At 41.7% G+C, this 21,013-nt stretch overlaps 1 protein-coding gene across 6 annotated transcripts in view; it reads right to left on the reverse strand.

Annotated features, from left to right (window-relative positions):
* RFX3 (regulatory factor X3) overlaps positions 1 to 21,013 on the reverse strand; it is a 397,177-nt gene that overhangs the window by 123,187 nt on the left and 252,977 nt on the right. For all 6 annotated transcript variants that reach the window (XM_077249136.1, XM_077249135.1, XM_077249132.1 and 3 more), the window contains 2 exons: positions 10,996 to 11,093; positions 2,620 to 2,878 (listed from right to left, as the gene is read on the reverse strand). In XM_077249136.1, coding sequence (XP_077105251.1) covers positions 2,620 to 2,878; positions 10,996 to 11,093 — 357 coding nt within the window. The remainder of the gene's footprint in view (positions 1 to 2,619; positions 2,879 to 10,995; positions 11,094 to 21,013) is intronic.

Here is a 21,013-nt window from a genome sequence, read left to right on the forward strand (position 1 = left end):
TTAAACGGCCACTGTCACCCCCCCCAGCCGTTATAAACTAAAAGAGCCACCTTGTGCAGCAGTAATGCTGCAGTCTAACAAGGTGGCTCTTTTAGTTTTTGATTCATTTATTACCTCAATAAAGCGTTTTAAAAATTGGCCACACATACCAGATATTGTACCGGGAGGCGGTCCGAATCGTCCTCTATCAATCTTCCAACTGCCGTCACTCTTCTCTTCAGGGCCGATGGTACCCGCCCCCTTCGCGTTGTTGCTTCTTAAATCCGGCGCGTGCGCTGTGCGTGCCTGCCTGGGGCCTGCGCAGTCTTCATTGTCAGTCACATCTCAGATGCCGGGTGCCTGACTGCGTCTGTGCGGGCAGTGCGGCCACCCTGTTACTGAATCCCCGCCCCGCACTGTTATTCATTATGCACAGTACGGGGCTGGGGTTCCTGGGCATGCGCACTGCGCTTGTCAGATGCTCCCCCAGTCCCCCGCCTTCCAGCGTTGTTCTTTGTGGCTGTTCAAAACGTCGGCAATGAAACCTGTATATTCCAGCAATGCTGGAAGGCGGGGGACCGGGGGAGCATCTGACAAGCGCAGTGCGCATGCCCAGGAACCCCAGCCCCGCACTGTGCATAATGAATAACACAGTGCGGGCCCCAGGCAGGCACGCACAGCGCAGGCGCCGGATTTAAGAAGCAACAGCGCGATTATTGAGGTAATAAATGAATCAAAAACTAAAAGAGCCACCTTGTTAGACTGCAGCATTACTGCTGCACAAGGTGGCTCTTTTAGTTTATAACGGCTGGGGGGGGGTGACAGTGGCCCTTTAAACAAGCTAATAAAAGTAAATTTTTAGAGGTCTTTTTTTTCTTTTTGGTGATTAATGAATTTTGAGACCCTATTATTTTCTAAAAGGTTTTGTCACATTCCAACTAACCTGTGTCTGACCTCACCCAATACACTTGCATTGATTGAGGCTGCACCCATCTAGTCGGCCTGTGACCGCATGTATGTAAATCACATTCTTGTGATCATGCGTCCAACGGTCTCGGCGATTCCTCACAGTGTGCAGTGCACGTGATGTGAAAATTCACAAGTCTACAGTCACATAGAGTGACTGCAGACTTTTAGCCTAAGCCAGAAAACCCCTACTATTTGACCTGCACTTGCAACATCTATTTTTTATTTTTTTTATAATTACGGTAAATAAAAAAATAGAGCAAATGAGCTGACATATAGCTTCAGCATGTCTATTGTATTGGAGACATTATTGATCATTTTTACACACAGTATCACCAATGACATTAGTAATACAAAGTCCAATGTGGATTACATATCCTCCTATTGACATGTTATTAAAGAACAACTCATTAAGGCAAATCTGCCATGTCGGCTATGCTCCTCTATCTTAGAGGAGAAGCATAGGGACATATAGTTTTTAAGAGAGTATTTTCAAGTAAAGAAGCTGCCTTAAAGAGGACCTGTCATAAGGTCAAAAAAGGTCAATTTTTGTTCTTATTTTAGTCATGAGTATTCTGTTTTGTTTGATCTTTTTTACTAGTTTTTTTTGTCAGCCATAAGGTTCTAAAGAGCCTTTTCAGTCAGTGATGGGGTTTTTTTGTTATCCAAGGGGGCATGAACAAAGAATCCTGTGAGCCACGCACCATTATTATAGACCATAAAAATTAGCCCAAAATAAAAAGGCCCAGATCTTTGGAACCGAATAGTGGATTTAAACAGAGAAAACAAAAACACAAATTGCTCAGAACAGGAGTATGAATAAAATTTAGAGCAAAATCTGCCCACTTTTGACCTGGTGATGGGACCTCTTTAATGCTGTCGGAGCTCATAAAAAAAGAATGTGAGCCCTACTTACCCCACAGTTCTCCTGGTATATAAACTCACACAGGAAAAGCTGTCAATCATCTGCATGTGGGTGGGGTAAGAAGGACTCACAGGCTTTCTCTATGAGTCCTGGTAGCACTGATACATTTAAAAAAAAATAAATAAATAATAAATCAAATAAATTAAAACAACGTATCTCTGAGATCAGCAGCTTCTACTCTATAATTTGCTGCCTGGAAGTAGGGGACATGCTACACCTGAGAGTCACTTTTTGAGAAAACTGCTGATCTTTTTGAGTCCCTCATTTTATTATTTTTATAACTACCGATTTTCTATCTTACTGTTTTTGACTAATGACCACACATTTTCACTTCTGATATCTATTTGCGCTATAATCAGTACTGCTCCTCCAACCCGTCACTTCTGCACATGCTTTTATATGCTCCTAATTTATCAAAGTCACGGAAAATATTAAAGTCTTGTTAAACCTGAGCAAAATATAATGACAGTAAATTGGAAGACAGAAACAGGCGCAGATAAATATAATCAATTTATTATATTTCTAGCTGTATTTGGCTCTTTATTTAGTGCAACGTGACAAGTAGCTCCAGGGTGACAAGCACTTGATAACAATTACCAAGGAAAAATGATGTGAGCTCATTAGCTATCAGAAGGAAACGCATACCGAACAAGATACAGATGATTATGACACTCCTAGTTGCCAAGGAGAAGGTCAATGGTCTGTTCACACCTGAATCCTTAGTAAAAGAAGTTGTAGAAAACACTTACTGTTGCTGGAGAGGCGCGAGTTGTGTGACTCACAGAATGGCCTGAGTTTTCCATGGAGTTGCCAATCAGGTAGGTTCCACCGGTGCTGCTAATGATTTGCCCTCCAGAGACCCCCATCTGAATAGCTCCAGTGCCGACCATGTTGTGAGATGAGACCACAGTTGTCACCTGCGCAGATCCACCTTGAGTGTCAAAGTAACTGCCCCCAGTGTTTTGGCTGTACATCTGCGTTTCTGTGTAAGGGTATGTTGTTGTCCGGCTTTAAGAAAAAAATTGAAGAAGTAATTGGTAAATTTTATGCATTTTTGTATAAATTACTCTTTTATTATATTATTTGCATTTTTTTGGTATTTGGGGAGAAATAAAGTATAAACCTGTGTGATTATTTTAGATAAAATCTGCTGACAAATACCCTTTATCACCTCCAACTGAAGTAATCTGTTTGGGTTCTGTAATATAGATTAAATCTGAACCTTTGTTTTTTCTAATCCTTTTTTTGAATCAAAGTAATCGCCTTTTCAATTTTTATTTAAATGAGCTACAATTGCAGGGGGCTTGACTCTCCACTCACAGATTTCCAACCACTCTCCTTGCCTACCGTTATCCGCCGGTCACTGAACGACTGGTGACTAGTGATGAGCGAATATACTCATTGCTTGGGTTTTCCCGAGCACGCTCGGGTAACCTCCGAGTATTTGTTAGTGTTCGGAGATTAAGTTTTCATCGTGGCAGCTGAATGATTTACAGCTATTAGCCAGCTTGATTACATGTGCGGATTCCCTAGCAACCAGGCAACCCCCACATGTACTTATGCTGGCTAACAGATGTAAATCATTCAGGTGAGGCGATGAAAACTTAATCTCTGAACACTAACAAATACTCGGAGGTCACCCGAGCGTGCTGGGGAAAACCCGAGCAACGAGTACACTCGCTCATCACTACTGGTGACTCTTGTCTGACCAACCTGCCTTCCCTGCTGGAGATCTCGCGCAAACATCATCATTCCCTGGGGCATGCTCACTAAAGTCCTGATTCATTTCTGAGAGTGGGACTATGGATCTGCACATGCGCCACCCCAGCCAGGGAATGATTAAGTCTGCGTGAGATCTCCAGAGGAGGAGCAGGTCACTCAGACAGGAGTGACCAGTCATTCAGTGACCGGAAAGCAGCAGTGAGCAGGGGAAGACAGAGAGAGTCCACAGAGTCCATGGAGTTTGTTCGTGACGCCACCTGTGGTATTCGGTCAGTGGGGACCGACGCTGCTTTAAGGGGTCCTCTGGGGTGATGTTATGGCAGCTAGATGGAATAGCTTCCCACAGGTGAAGTATGTCCCCAGAGCTCCCGGTGTGTGGATGGAAGATGGTGAATGGCGCAGTAAAGAACGAGGACACAGGTTTGCAGTCTCTTTACCTGGTTTACTGAAGACTTCAGGCAGCCACAGTCCAGGGTACCAGATCACAGAATAGGCAGAGTCCGGCCGGCTTGGAGGCAAGTTGGGAGTCCCCTTATCCAGGTGGAGTTAAAAGCCTTCCTCTAGGGCAGTGGTGTTGTAGTCCCTTACTGCCTATGGCTTCTGATAAGGTCCTCACAGTTCCTCTCTGTCCCCCATATAGGATAGGACACAAACCCGTATGACAGGTGACTCGAGCCTTTTTACAGGATCTCTATCATGACCCGGGCTCTATGCGTCACTGTGCCTCCTGGGTATTGAGGCGTACACGTAACTTGCAGTTCAGCTGTCCTGTCAGTCTCTGCTGTAAGTCGTAGAGTCCCTTACAACCTCGGTGTCCCGGCTACCGGTTATCTTCGCTTCAGAGGGAGGCAGCCCATTTGCAGCAGGTCTCCCCTGATATCACTCTCCTGTGCTTCGCCCTCCTGCACGCTTACTGCAATCTGTTCTGCTTTTGGCATTATCTCTGTCCAGGAGCTGCAGCACTTTCTCGTGGCTACACGGCCCCTCATACGATCTTCCTGCCTCAGACTGCTCCAGTCTGCTCTCCGGCACTATCTGATTCACTTTTCCTCCAAACCACAATATATATAGGGGAGTCACCTAGAAATAGAATCAAAAGCTCCCCCTTGTGGCCTGGAGTGTGAACATGCTGCATGTTTGTGTTTACCTGATGCAAGTTATCCTTCCTTGCCTCCAAGCGTGTCATCACTCTCCCCGTGAGGAAAGCAATGTCACTGTGATGACCAGGACCCTGGGGCGCCACATGTGAGTGAGGGCCAAACCACCTGCATTTTTGGCTCATTTACATAAAAACTGGAAAAGAGATTACTTGGGAATGGAATAAAGGATTGAAAAACAAAGGAATACATTTACTCTGCATTGCATCGATTTAACACAGATCAGGTCAGTTATTTACTAATGCCTGCTGAGAGGTTCCTTTTAAGAAAGAGGCAAGTTCAAGGATGTAAATAGGAAACTGTACAAGATTATCATATATAATTTGAGGTCTAAGGGGTAAGGTTTCTCCTTGTGGAGAGTGACATACCAGCTCCGGCTTGTCAAGGTAAGGAGGCTTATTCGCTGTGCAATGCTCCTCTGGGAAATTTAATAAAGAGGTGGCGCTATAGAGTTCAAGTCCTATTTTTTTCTGAAGAGGCAATTTACATATATAATTTGGGATGCAGGATAAAAAGAGGTGTCTAGTATTCTAAGAGGTAGACATTAACCCCTTAGTGACCACCAATACATCTTTTTACTGACCTGCATTATAAGTGACTAGCATCCCCCCACGGGTGACAATCTTATAGCTGTCAGCGGTACAATATAGCTGACAACTTGCTGCATCTGCCATGATTTGTGTTGATACTGACTATAGTTGTTTAACCCCTTACATGCTGCTGTCAATAATGACAATAGCATCTAGATGGTTAACAGAGCGTGGGGGCTCCCTCTGCATGCCCATCGGCACCCTGAGATCTTGATTGTGTGGTCCTGTTTTTGCCAAGGCAATTCATGGCCAAATAATGGCCTCCAAGTCTGCCGGCTATAGCGGCCTGTTCAGAAGCCAGCAACATTTAGATGGTAAAATTTAATTTCTTCATTCCTGTTATACAACTTTGCATTAATTCTTGAAAAGCACATAAGCACATGAAGGGTTAATAAACTATCTGAAATCAATTTTGAACATATTGAGGGGCGCCGTTTTTAAAATGGTATCACTTTTGGGGCTTTCCAATATATAGGACCCCAAAGTCACATCAAAACTTAATTGGTCCCTAAAAAAATAAGTTTTGTACATTTCCTTGAAAACATTAAAAATTACTGCTACAATTTCAAACCTTCTAAAATGCGAACAAAATAAAACAACATTTTACAAGTGGTGCTGATGTAAAGCAGACATGTGGGAAATTATATTTATTAATGTGTTAGTGTGGTATGAGTATGTGGATTAAAGGGAAAATCACTCAAAGTTTGAAAATGGCTAATTTTTTGATATTTTTTGTAGAATTTCTGATATTTGTATAAATATACGCAGAAAATACTGACATCAATTTAACATTATCATGAAGTACAATATGTCACGAAAAAACAATCTCAAAATCAATAAGATATGTTGAAGTGTTCCAGAGTTATTAAAACATAAAGTGACACTGGTCAGATTTCAAAAATTTTTCCCGGTCACCAAGGGGTTTAAACTAAGGTCTCATTCACACATCCATTGAAACACGCAAGTGAAAAAATGGTGCTGATGTCATCAGTGTTTTGGATCAGTGTGTAATCCGCGTGTACTCTGTGTGTCCCTTTTTTCCATCAGTGTTTCATCCGTGTGTGCTCTGTGTGTCCCTTTTTACCATCAGTGTGTCATCTGTGTATGCTCTGTATGTCCCCTTTTACCATTAGTGTGTCATCTGTGTATGCTCCGTGTGTGCTCTGTGTGTCCCTTTTACCATTAGTGTGTCATCCGTGTGTGCTCTGTGTGTCCCTTTTTACCATCAGTGTGTCATCTGTGTATGCTCTGTATGTCCCCTTTTACCATTAGTGTGTCATCTGTGTGTGCTCTGTGTGTCCCTTTTACCATTAGTGTGTCATCTGTGTATGCTCCGTGTGTGCTCTGTGTGTCCCTTTTACCATTAGTGTGTCATCTGTGTATGCTCCGTGTGTGCTCTGTGTGTCCCTTTTTACCATCAGTGTGTCATCCGTGTATGCTCTGTGTCCCTTTTTACCATCAGTGTGCCATCCGTGTGTGCTCTGTGTGTCCCTTTTACCATTAGTGTGTCATCTGTGTATGCTCTGTGTGTGCTCTGTGTGTCCCTTTTTACCATCAGTGTGTCATCCGTGTATGCTCTGTGTGTCCCTTTTTACCATCAGTGTGCCATCCGTGTGTGCTCTGTGTGTCCCTTTTACCATTAGTGTGTCATCTGTGTATGCTCCGTGTGTGCTCTGTGTGTCCCTTTTTACCATCAGTGTGCCATCCGTGTGTCCTCTGTGTGTCCCTTTTACCAGTAGTGTGTCATCCGTGTATGCTCTGTGTGTCCCTTTTAACCATCAGTGTGCCATCCGTGTGTGCTGTGTGTCCCTTTTTACCATCAGTGTGTCATCCGTGGATGCTCCATGTGTCCCTCTTTACCATCAGTGTGTCATCCTTGTATGCTCCATGTGTCCCTTTTTACCATCAGTGTGCCATCCTTGTTTGCTCCGTGTGTCCCTTTTTACCATCAGTGTGCCATCCGTGTTTGCTCCGTGTGTCCCTTTTTACCATCAGTGTGTCATCCGTGTTTGCTCCGTGTGTCCCTTTTTACCATCAGTGTGTCATCCGTGTATGTTCCGTGTGCCGTTTTTACTTTTTACCATCAGTGTGTCATCGGTGTTTTTCACATGTGGATAAATAAATTACAATGCATCTAATTTTTCATCTGTGCTACGGATGTGCGGAAATCCACTAAAACACATGTAATCCGGACATGGTTGTATCAATAAACTTTTGCCAAATACCAGAAAGTATCGAAAGCAAAGCAGCTTTACGTAAAACATGACATACCGAAAAGAGATAAAAATGGCAGTGTCAAAAATGCCTTACAAACGCATGCAAAAAATTGTGAATAACCTAATTTACCTAACAAGTGCAGAAGTGTTTTAGGAATTTATCAACATCAAAAATTCACCAAATGTGTCACCTATATTTTTTTTACTAATAAAAACGAGATAGTGAAACATTCCTACAGACTGCTCGGTTTCTCTCTCCTTCCAGGAGCTGCAGATCCACTCGTCTGCACGGCCCCAGCTTTCCTCTCTCAGACTCTCTCTGTCTGCTTCCTCTCTCCACACTCTCCTCTCACAAACTGCTCACTAACTCTTCCTCCAGCCAGAATATATAGGGAAGTTCCCCTGAATCCGGGTCTCGAGCTCCCCCTTCTGGCCTGGAGTCAGAACAGTGGAGCATGTACTGGTTACCTGATAAAGGGATCCTTCCTCGCTTCCAAGCAAGGCATCACCCTCCCCGTGAGGAAGGCAATACCACTGTAACAACCGGTTACCTGGGGTGTTACATTTCAATATTTGTTTCCTGTGGGTGTACCAATTTTAAAGGGAACCTGTCACGTGAACAAACGCTATCAACCTACAACCTACAAATTTGGGGTTAATCTTCAGGTTAATAGCATTCTGAACGTGCCTGGTGCCTGCACTTAGAGCCCTGCTGCTGGGAGAAAGTTATCTTTATTCCCTTCAGCAGCAATCAGCGATCAATCATACAGGCAGCGCTGGCACGGGTTCAGTCACCACTCTGTGTATAGAGAGTGGCGGCTGTAACCATGACCATGGCACTGACTTGCAGCCGGCCCTAATGCTAATCCTGCTGTCAGTCAGTGGAGAGGGCGTGGTGACTGAAACCGTGCCGGCACCGCCTCTATGACTGAATGCCGAATGCTGCTGGGTAAATAGAGTTTATTTCCTCCAGGTAGAAGGGCTCTAAGTGCGGGCACCAGGCAGGTTCAGAACGCCATTTACCTGTGGATCAACCCCACATTGGTAGGCGAATAGCTTTTTTTTCATGTGACATGCTCCCTTTAATAAAAACTATGCAATAATCATGGCAGAAAATCTCCATAAAAATAGCATATACAGTATGAATATACCTTTAGGGTCTGACCAAAACCCAGATATAATTATAATACGGATTATGAAATGACAGAACATCATCTAGATCTTGGCCATTGTGTATTCAAGGCTGTATATGTATTGCATGGTACAGCTAAGCATTAATATATATTTACTCCCTCGCTCAGGTTCTATAATACTGAAAGCCGTGCTTCTCGGCATGTACAGATGGAGATTGATAGAAAAAAGGTTTATTTTATTCTATGAAAGGGGGAAATATAAGTCCCTGAACCATAATTAAGTTCTCTTTTGAATGATAATTGAAACCCATAAATAAATTCTTCTCTGTTTCATTAATACATTACAAATGACATCCCCTGTTAATTTCCATGACCTTAAGCACAGTGATGAGATGTGCTCTACAATATGATAAAAAAGCGAGTCGGCTTCAACCGCCGACTAAGGGCTCTTTTTCTACGCCATAAAGAGAGGGATAACCTCTTGTTATGTTTTATGCAGATCTTAAAATCATTGTAAATGCACAGAGCCCAATTACGAAAGGCTTGACCCTTATCTTCATGGCAGCTACATGTAAGCGTATATTGAGCAGCGTGTACGGCAGCTGTACCTCATTCATGGGCACGATGTATCTGGCCAGCTCCTTGTTCATTACCAAATTACCTGAACATCTGCCACCTGAAAGCCTGATTTAACAAGCCCTGCTTTGTCACACGGAGATGAGCTGCATGGAGAACACCTTGAAGGCCGCAATGAAATATTTCTAGCAATCTGATTAAATAAAGACCAATTTGCTCAATAAAAGTCGTTTATTTCCAATTCAAATGGATCTAATTTCACATATAAAAAGTTCTGTATGATTTAACACTTTTAAAAAGTAGCTATTCCTAGGGGTTTTTAGAGATTCACAGCATATGTAAATGCTGAGAAAGTTTCCATCCACTGCCCATAGAATACACATTGAAATAAATAAATACACCTTATTCTAAGCTTTTGTGCAGACGACTGTAGTTTCCGTCCAAGGGACCAATGTTTTCCTATGGGACATGCACATGTCCGATTTTTGGTGGCATGCACAATTTGCATCTGTAAATCGGATCGCATTTGGCCATGCAAGTCAATAGGTCAGTCAAAAAAACAGGACCGCAATCAGACTGATAGAATGGAGAAGAAGGAGACATTTTTTTCCATCTTCTCCACATCCGAGAAAATTGCATAAAAGCCATCCCACCGTCAACAAGGTGAGCTGGAAGTTACATGGTAAGCTCGCTCTCCTGAGCTGGAAATTACATTTAAAGGCTTCCCCAGACTGGTGTCCACAGGTCGGGACCCAGTCCATTTGTCTGCCTTTATTCACACACTGAGGTCAACTCTGACACATGGTAAGGTTTTTAATATGAGACAGCGTAGGACCGTCCCGATCAGGGTCACCTTGTAAACGTTAGAATGGCTTTTATGCTATTTTTGATCAAAAACAATATTACTAAGAACCCTGTGTTATTTAAATGCATTTTTGCTTTTTACTTATTTAGTCACAGCAGGGTTTTTGCTCATTTTGCTTCTTGTAGGTTTTGTGTACATATAATTATAAATGGAATCTGTGCAGTCTATCCACAATTATTAGTGGAGTAGAATATTCTCTAAACCATCACTAATATCAAAGTCCACGCACATACACACATGTGCTATTGCCAAGCCATTTAGGAAGTGGACATTCAGGTGAACGGTGATGTGAGTCCACACAAAACCCCTACAACACTGAACCACCTTAACACAGAACAGTAAAAAATGTTCTAAGATCACAAAACTCAATGATCCCACAACAAAGGGATTATTCACTTGACATTTTTCTTGTCGTTTTTTTGAGTGTAAGTCCCGATCTGATCATGGGTCCCCTGACCCCAACTAACAGTACAACATATGCCCAAGAGTTAGTTTGGTCATACAAATGGGTGAGAAGATACGGCCACTATGTGGTCATGGGAATAAGCTCTTAGTACATAGTGCAAAACAGAGCGGGATGTCTTTGTTACACCACTAGAAGGCACTGTGATAGAGGTGATCAGGATCTTACTACGCGATTCCATCACCCTTTAGCAGATCACCGCCATCCTTGTAGAATTACTATTCCCTTGTGTCTAATTAGTGATTATTTGCCCATATGGACCCCCTGACCAACATTAAAATGAAAGTCACAACATTTCCAGCACAATTAGCGCCTAAACCTTACATCACAGGGCAAATCCTTAGAGATAGGCACAGGTCTATAGATAACATTTTTTTATAAAGTATATAAAATAAAAACTCACATTGCTCCATTTGTGTAGACGGCATCACTTCCTTCCACATATTGTACCTGTGCTGGGTAAACATGCTGCACCTGTTGTACGGACTGTACTTGCTGCACCTAAAATCATACAAATATGGTTACAATCTGATTCAATATGGGGAATAAAAAAGAAAAACACTAAATTCTTATTTCATTATGTACGGTGACTTCAGTGTTAACATTTTAGAAAATGTTTTAAAATGAATTCATATTACCCCGTGAGCTGTGTAAACTTATGATTACCAAGAATATTCTAGGGTACAAAATAACAGGCTGCCACCTGCATCTAGCCGTCCTGTCTATGGAAATGAAAGAGCAAAACAGCTCTTCATAGAAGCCTTTAGGAAGAGAATTAAAATACACAAGAAAACAATCTTTACAAATGTGAAGTGTTAAGTAAAATGTCAGCAGCTATATAACATGGTCACGGTGTGTACCCAGCAGTGTATCCTGTCACTTCAAGACCTGATGATATAGACTTTGGCTCGACTGGATAAAAAAAAGTGTCATACAAAAACATCAAAGATTGTACCTTCCACTTTCTGTCTGCAAACGTGGCATTTGTATCCTGACATTAACATTGACCGTCTATGGATGCGGCATTTATTGCCCTTATGTATTGGGGCATAGAAACCATGCCTATTGTAATACGTTTCTTTTCCTTTTGTCTCTACATAATTTGTTTTGTTTTTTTAACAGTCTAATGTCCATATTTGTAAGATCCCCAGTGATCAGTTGTAATTTAGAATGTAAGCTGTCAATAAGTGTTACTTCCCCCTACAGTGCCCCCGAAGGGAAAATGGAGCATTACAAAAAAAAGGTAATAAATGAATTAGGTGAATACAAATTTTGAAAGCCAAGAATTTTCTTTTAGCTCTTATAGCAATTTAACCTTCTTTTGTGATTCTGGTTTATATTTTGAGGAATTTTCTCCCAAAATGTTAAATTCCACATGGGAAGAAGGAATCAATATCACCATTACACACTGAACGGGAAACCACTGGGTAAATCTGACAGGGAGAAGGACTTGGGGATCCTAGTTAATGATAAACTTACCTGGAGCAGCCAGTGCCAGGCAGCAGCTGCCAAGGCAAACAGGATCATGGGGTGCATTAATAGAGGTCTGGATACACATGATGAGAGCATTATACTGCCTCTGTACAAATCCCTAGTTAGGCCTCACATGGAATACTGTGTCCAGTTTTGGGCACCGGTGCTCAGGAAGGATATAATGGAACTAGAGAGAGTACAAAGGAGGGCAACAAAGTTAATAAAGGGGATGGGAGAACTACAATACCCAGATAGATTAGCGAAATTAGGATTATTTAGTCTAGAAAAAAGACGACTGAGGGTCGATCTAATAACCATGTATAAGTATATAAGAGGACAATACAAATATCTCGCTGAGGATCTGTTTATACCAAGGAAGGTGACGGGCACAAGGGGGCATTCTTTGCGTCTGGAGGAGAGAAGGTTTCTCCACCAACATAGAAGAGGATTCTTTACTGTTAGGGCAGTGAGAATCTGGAATTGCTTGCCTGAGGAGGTGGTGATGGCGAACTCAGTCGAGGGGTTCAAGAGAGGCCTGGATGTCTTCCTGGAGCAGAACAATATTGTATCATACAATGATTAGGTTCTGTAGAAGGATGTAGATCTGGGGATTTATTATGATGGAATATAGGAATATAGGCTGAACTGGATGGACAAATGTCTTTTTTCGGCCTTACTAACTATGTTACTATGATCTGAAAAAGATTGTATTCATATTTTCTCTCCATAAGTAATCAAACACTGCTTTTGGTTTGTATAAAAAGCTACACATGGTAATATGAAAACTGTACCAACAGCATTGAATGGGTTTCAGGCGCTTGGAGTCCGCCGTATGTGACCGTACCTGAAAAGACTTACACAGCACTGCAAAATAGTGAGGTCCTGGCCTTTCACCGAATGATCAAACTCAGAGTGAGTGTTAAATGCTGAATATAGTAGATCTCATTATCAAGCGTGACCTAGCTCAGTCCTCTGAATCTTGAGCCGCACCATGTTTAATTCATAACCATAATTTGCAAGACAACTGATGAAGAGCTCTCAGCGTAGGGAGCAGCATGTAGGATGCAAATTCAGAGAAATACATGAATGTGTATCATGTGTAATCTAAGGTTTGGAGCAATACTTTCCGGGTAAGTGTCTAAACAACCATAGAGATAATCATAAACTTACATTTCAATATCTGTTTATGCTTATGACTCGGAAGCTACATGTTCCAAGATCCAACTCCAAAGATCATCAGTTATCATTGTTTTACAGCTCTATCGTAAAATTAGTACAATGTCATCATTGTTATCAGCTATCACAGATCTATAGTAAAACTAGTACAATGATCAGTTATCTTTCATCTAGTATCAATTTAAATAATGCTGAACGCAAAAATGCTTCAAATCCTTTCTTTATGTGCTTATGTATCAACCGTTGCCTTTAACCCCTTTAACCCCCAAGCCTGTTTTCACCTTAATGACCAGGCCAAATTTTACAATTCTGACGAGTGTCACTTTATGAGGTCATAACTCTGGATGCTTCAACAGATCCCACTGATTCTGAGAATGTTTTCTCGTGACATATTGTACTTCATGATACTGGAAAAATTTGTTTGATATGACTAGTATTTATTTGTTAAAATATCAGAAATTTGGCAAAGTTTGGAAAAATTTGCAATTTTAATTCTTATGCCCTTGAACCAGAGAGTTATGTCACACAAGGTAGTTAATAATTAACATTTCACACATGTCGATTTTACATCAGCATCATTTTTTAAACAATTTTTTTGTTAGGAAGTTAGAGGGGTTAAAAGTTGATCAGCAACTTCTTATTTCTCCAACAAAAGATTGTAAACCATTTTTTTAGGGCCTCCATCACATTTGAAGTAACTTTAGGGGGACTATATGAAAGAAAATACCCAGAAGTGACACCATTCTAAAAAATGCAAAGTCCTCCAAACAAAATTCAAGAGGTTTATTAACCATTCAGGTCCTTCACAAGAATGAATGGAATGTGGAAGGAAAAAATTATCATTTTACTTGTTTTCAGAAAATTTTGAGTTTACCCCAAGTGTTTTATTCACACAAGGGTAACAGGAGAAAATGGACCACAAAATTTGTTATACAATTTCTCCTGATTATGCGATACCCCATATGTGGAGGGAAACAACTGTTTGGGCGCATGGCAGGGCTCGGCAGGAAAGTAGCACTGTTTGACTTTTTGAATGCAAAAATGACTGGAATCAAGAGAGGACGCCATGTCATGTTTGGAGATCCCCTGATGTTCCTAAACAGTGGAACCCCCGCTCCACAAGTGCTTCCATTTTAGAAACTAGACCACTCAAGGAATGTACCTAGAAGTGTGGCGAGCCCCTTGGTCCCCAAGGGGCTTCACAGAAGTTTATAATGTAGAGCCATAAAAATTTTCTCCTAGCCCTATTTTTTATTTTCACAAGAGTTACAGGAGAAATGCACTGTACAATTTGTATATGCATATATACCCCATATGTGGAGGAAAAGTACTGTTTTGGCGCATGGCAGTGCTCAGAAGGGAAGGAGTGCCATTTGACTTTTGGAGTACAAAATTGTCTGGAATCATTAGTGGACGCCACGTCGTGTTTGAAAAGCCCCTGATGTGCCTAAACTGTGAAAACCCCCACAAGTGACCCCATTTTGGAAACTATACCCCTCAAGGAACTTATCTAGATGTGTAGTGAACACTTTGAACTTCCAAGTGCTTCACAGAAGTTTATAACAAAGCCATAAAAATAAAAAAATCTAATTTTTCTCAGAAAAATGATCTTTTATCTCAATTTTTTTATTTCCACATGGGTATCAGGAGAAAATGGACCCCAAAATTTGTTGAGCACACCGATACCTCATATGTGGCAGAAAACTACTTTTGTGCAAAGCTCAGAAAGGACGAAATGCCATGTTGAAGTTCAAATTTTGCTGGAACGGTTTTAGGGTACATGTCACATTGGTAGAGCCCCTGAGGTGCCAGAACAGCAGAAATCCACCCTGAGTGACCTCATTTTACAAACTATACCTTACAATGAATTAATCTAGTGGTGCAGTGATCATATTGCCACCACAGGTGTATCACAGAATTTTATACCATTGGGGTGAAGAAAGAATAATTACATTTTACCACTAAAATGTTGTTTTAGTCCCAAGTTTTTAATATTTCTAGGTGCTAGTAGTAAAAATTGGACCTCCCAATTTGTTTTGCAATTTCTTCTGAGTGTGCCAATACCGTACAAGTAATCGTGAACTACTTTTCAAGCACAGTGCAAAGCTCAGATGCGAAGGAGTGTCATGATGATTTGCGCATGCAGTGACCCACTGGGAGAGCCCCTGAGGTACCAGAACAGCAGAATCCCCTATAAATTACCCAATTTTAGAAACTACACCTCTCAATGATTTAATCTAGGGGTATAGTGATTATATTGACACCACAGCTGTATCACAGAATTTTATACCATTGGGCAGTGAAAAAAAAATAACTATTTTTTTACCACCAAAATTTTGTTGTAGCCCCAGGTTTAACATTGTCACATGGGGAAATGGGTAAAAATGGCACCAAAATTTGTTACACAATTTCTGCTGATAGTGGAAATACCTCATGTGGCTGTTCAGTACTGCTTAGCCATATGTCAAGACTCGGGAGGGACAGAGCGCTATTTGCCTCCTGGAGTGCAGATTTTCCTAGAATAGTTTGTGAACTCCATATACAGAGCTCCTAAGTTCTAGAAGAGCAGAATACCACCTCGAGTGACCCCATTTTGAAAATTATACCCTTTTGGGAATTTATCTACGGGTGTAGTGACGATTTTGCTCCATGATATTTTTCAAGAAACAATCAGCAGTGATTGTTGCTGAGTGAAAATTGCAAACTACCATTGTAGTGCCCAGCTCATGCTTCAGGAGGTACGCATCCGTAAATTAGGTGGACTCTCATCGCTACAAAAATGGAGGGCAAGGGGACATTTCACTTTTCCAGAGCATTTGTGCTACCAGTAACATGGAAGTCCCTATATTTCCATCAACAGATTATAATCCTGAGTGGGGACTTGATTTTTTTTGTGGATTGCTTTGAAGCTTTTGATGGGAACATTTTACATAACGTTTTGGATCACATTTATCCTGCGCTCTATGCTGAGCACTTATTTTGGGGTTTCCATCTAAATCTCTGAGTGATGAGATTCAGTGATTCAATATAAGGAAGCAGCAGAGTTACTCTGGACTACGTCTGGCTTTTGTTCAGCGGTGTCCTTCATTTCAGAAGTACATCAAACTGTGGTCGACCACACTTTTATACACGCCTAAAAAGATCGACACCGCCGGATCACAGGCCAGACGGCGTCCAAAGTGCCTCCATCAGCCTCATTATAGGGAATCTCATGCCGGGGGTTCCGTCTGCATCACGTATTTCAGAGATTTAACCAAAAACTCTGATGTAAGCGCTGAGCACAGAGCTCAGGATAAATGTGAGCCGAGCCTTAGGCCGGCGTCACACTGGCGAGTTTTACGGACGTAAGAGCGCAGAAACTACGTCCGTAAAACTCGCATTACATACGGCACAATTATTCTCAATGGGGCTGCTCCTATTAGCCGTATATTACGGTTCAGTATTATACGGCTTTCTACGGCCGTACAAAATCGCAGCATGCTGCGTTTGTCAGCGTATTGCGCAAAAAAATCGCTAATGAAAGTCTATGGGGGCGAGAAAAATACGGAATCCACACGGACCAGCAGTGTGACTTGCGAGAAATACGCAGCGGTGTTAGTGAAAAGTCGGTAATTCAATTGCCGGCTTTTCATTTCTCCTGCACAAACCCGACAGGATATGAGACATGGTTTTCATACAGTAAACCATCTCATATCCCTTTTTTTTTTGCATATTCCACACTACTAATGTTAGTAGTGTGTATGTGCAAAATTTCAGCGCTGTAGCTGCTGAAATAAAGGGTTAAATGGCGGAAAAAATTGGCGTGGGCTCCCGCGCAATTTTCTCCGCCAGAGTGGTAAAGCCAGTGACTGAGGGCAGATATTAATAGCCAGGAGAGGGTCCATGGTTATTGGCTCCCCCGTGGCTAAAAACATCTGCCCCCAGCCACCCCAGAAAAGGCACATCTGGAAGATGCGCCTATTCTGGCACTTGGCCTCTCTCTTCCCACTCCCTGTAGCGGTGGGATATGGGGTAATGAAGGGTTAATGCCACCTTGCTATTGTAAGGTGACATTAAGCCAGATTAATAATGGAGAGGCGTCAATTATGACACCTATCCATTATTAATCCAATTGTTTGAAAGGGTTAAAAAACACACACACACATGATTTAAAAGTATTTTAATGAAATAAACACACAGGTTGTTGTAATAATTTATTGTTCTCTCAATCCATCAGGAACACCCTCGCTTGGAAAAATAATAAACGCACAAGATACATACCCTCAGCTGAACCGTCACGTCCCACGAAGTAATCCATCTGAAGGGGTTAACTAATATTACAGGCAGGAGCCCTGCTAATGCAGCGGTGTGCTCCTGCTTGTAATTCCCCGGCGAATGAATGAAATGTAGGTCATTGACCTACATTTCCTTCAGTCGCGGTGATGCGCCCCCTGGTGGATGTCCTCATATGACCTGGAGCGTGGGAAAAAGTTCCCAGGCTGCAGTTCATGAGAACATCCAGCAGAGGGCGCCTCACCGCGACTCAATGTAAGTACAGATCTAGCTTTCCTTTCAGCACCCGGGGATTACAGGCACGAGCGAGTGGTTTATTGCAGCTCGTGCCTGTAATATTAGTTAACCCCTTCAGATGGATTACATCGTGGGACGTGATCTGACATCAGAAGGTATGTATCTTGTGCGTTTATTATTTTTCCAAGCGAGGGTGTTCCTAATGGATTGAGAGAACAATAAATTATTACAACAACCGCTGTGTTTATTTCATTAAAATCCTTTTAAATCATGTGTGTGTGTGTGTTTTTTAACCCTTTCAAACAATTGGATTAATAATGGATAGGTGTCATAATTGACGCCTCTCCATTATTAATCTGGCTTAATGTCACCTTACAATAGCAAGGTGGCATTAACCCTTCATTACCCCATATCCCACCGCTACAGGGAGTGGGAAGAGTGGCCAAGTGCCAGAATAGGCGCATCTTCCAGATGAGCCTTTTCTGGGGTGGCTGGGGGCAGATGTTTTTAGCCACGGGGGGGGCCAATAACCATGGACCCTCTCCTGGCTATTAATATCTGCCCTCAGTCACTGGCTTTACCACTCTGGCGGAGAAAATTGCGCGGGAGCCCACGCCAATTTTTTCCGCCATTTAACCCTTTATTTCAGCAGCTACAGCGCTGAAATTTTGCACATACACACTACTAACATTAGTAGTGTGGAATATGCAAAAAAAAAGGGGATATGAGATGGTTTACTGTATGTAAACCATGTCTCATATCCTGTCGGGTTTGTGCAGGAGAAATGAAAAGCCGGCAATTGAATTACCGGCTTTTCACAGATATCGCGCAGAATGAAATCTAAATACAGAATATATATATATGTGTCTCAATGACATATACAGGTCCTTCTCAAAAAATTAGCATATAGTGTTAAATTTCATTATTTACCATAATGTAATGATTACAATTAAACTTTCATATACTATAGATTCATTATCCACCAACTGAAATTTGTCAGGTCTTTTATTGTTTTAATACTGATGATTTTGGCATACAACTCCTGATAACCCAAAAAACCTGTCTCAATAAATTAGCATATTTCACCCGACCAATCAAATAAAAGTGTTTTTTAATACCAAACAAAAAAAACATCAAATAATAATGTTCAGTTATGCACTCAATACTTGGTCGGGAATCCTTTGGCAGAAATGACTGCTTCAATGCGGCGTGGCATGGAGGCAATCAGCCTGTGACACTGCTGAGATGTTATGGAGGCCCAGGATGCTTCAATAGCGGCCTTAAGCTCATCCAGAGTGTTGGGTCTTGCGTCTCTCAACTTTCTCTTCACAATATCCCACAGATTCTCTATGGGGTTCAGGTCAGGAGAGTTGGCAGGCCAATTGAGCACAGTAATACCATGGTCAGTAAACCATTTACCAGTGGTTTTGGCACTGTGAGCAGGTGCCAGGTCGTGCTGAAAAATGAAATCTTCATCTCCATAAAGCATTTCAGCCGATGGAAGCATGAAGTGCTCCAAAATCTCCTGATAGCTAGCTGCATTGACCCTGCCCTTGATGAAACACAGTGGACCAACACCAGAAGCTGACATGGCACCCCACACCATCACTGACTGTGGGTACTTGACACTGGACTTCAGGCATTTTGGCATTTCCTTCTCCCCAGTCTTCCTCCAGACTCTGGCACCTTGATTTCCGAATGACATGCAAAATTTGCTTTCATCAGCAAAAAGTACTTGGGACCACTTAGCAACAGTCCAGTGCTGCTTCTCTGTAGCCCAGGTCAGGCGCTTCTGCCGCTGTTTATGGTTCAAAAGTGGCTTTACCTGGGGAATGCGGCACCTGTAGCCCATTTCCTGCACACGCCTGTGCACGGTGGCTCTGGATGTTTCCACACCAGACTCAGTCCACTGCTTCCTCAGGGTCCGGTCACTTCTTCTCGTTGTACAGCGTTTTCTGCCACATTGTTTCCTTCCAACAGACTTACCATTGAGGTGCCTTGATACAGCACTCTGGGAACAGCCTATTTGTTGAGAAATTTCTTTCTGGGTCTTACCCTCTTGCTTGAGGGTGTCAATGATGGCCTTCTTGACATCTGTCAGGTCGCTAGTCTTACCCATGATGGGGGTTTTGAGTAATGAACCAGGCAGGGAGTTTTTAAAAGCCTCAGGTATCTTTTGCATGTGTTTAGAGTTAATTAGTTGATTCAGAAGATTAGGGTAATAGGTCGTTTAGAGAACCTTTTCTTGATATGCTAATTTATTGAGACAGGTTTTTTGGGTTATCAGGAGTTGTATGCCAAAATCATCAGTATTAAAACAATAAAAGACCTGACAAATTTCAGTTGGTGGATAATGAATCTATAGTATATGAAAGTTTAATTGTAATCATTACATTATGGTAAATAATGAAATTTAACACTATATGCTAATTTTTTGAGAAGGACCTGTATATACATATATATATATATATATATATATATATATACTGTATATATGTTTTCCCTAACATTTGAGCACATAAATCCATTAGATGTCGGTTTTGCAAGCCTGCGCGAAAATCTCGCAGTACGGATGCCATACGGATTACATACGGAGGATGCCATGCGCAAAATACGCTGACACACCCTGACTACGGATCACTATTTTGGGAACATTTCTCCGTATTACGGCCGTAGTACGGACGTAAAAAACGGACCGTATTGTCTTACGCCGAGTGTGACGCCGGCCTTACTGCGATCTTTGGGAAGCAGAATTAAAAAATCAACAACAGGTGAAGAATTGGTTTTATTTATTTTTTTCGCCGTAGGGTCGGTGCAATTACAGCGTTACTAGATTTATATATTTTTTTCAATATTTGGCTACTATCACACATTATAAACACTTTTTTTCCAACAAAATGTTTTTGCATCGCTCTATTTTGAGACCTATAATGTTTCTACATTTCTGCCGACAGAGTAATGTGCGGGCTTGTTTTTGGTGGAATAAGTTTGGCTGCTGTTACACATTAAAAGACGCTTGTCATTGCGCATCACCATATTTTGAGAGCTATAATTTTTCCATATTTCTGCAGAGAGTCATGTGAGGGCTTGTTTTTTGCAGAACAATTTGACGTTTTTATTGGTACAATTTTTGATTGCTTTCTATTCCGATTTTTGGGAGTAAGAAAGAAGTAAAAACAGCAATTCAGGAATTATTTTTTGGGAGTTTTTTTATGCTGTTCGGCATGTGGTAAAATTGATAAGGCAGCTTTATTTTTTGGGTC

Source organism: Ranitomeya variabilis, chromosome 1 (genome assembly GCF_051348905.1).
Source record: "Ranitomeya variabilis isolate aRanVar5 chromosome 1, aRanVar5.hap1, whole genome shotgun sequence".
Classification (NCBI taxonomy): Eukaryota; Metazoa; Chordata; class Amphibia; order Anura; family Dendrobatidae; genus Ranitomeya; species Ranitomeya variabilis.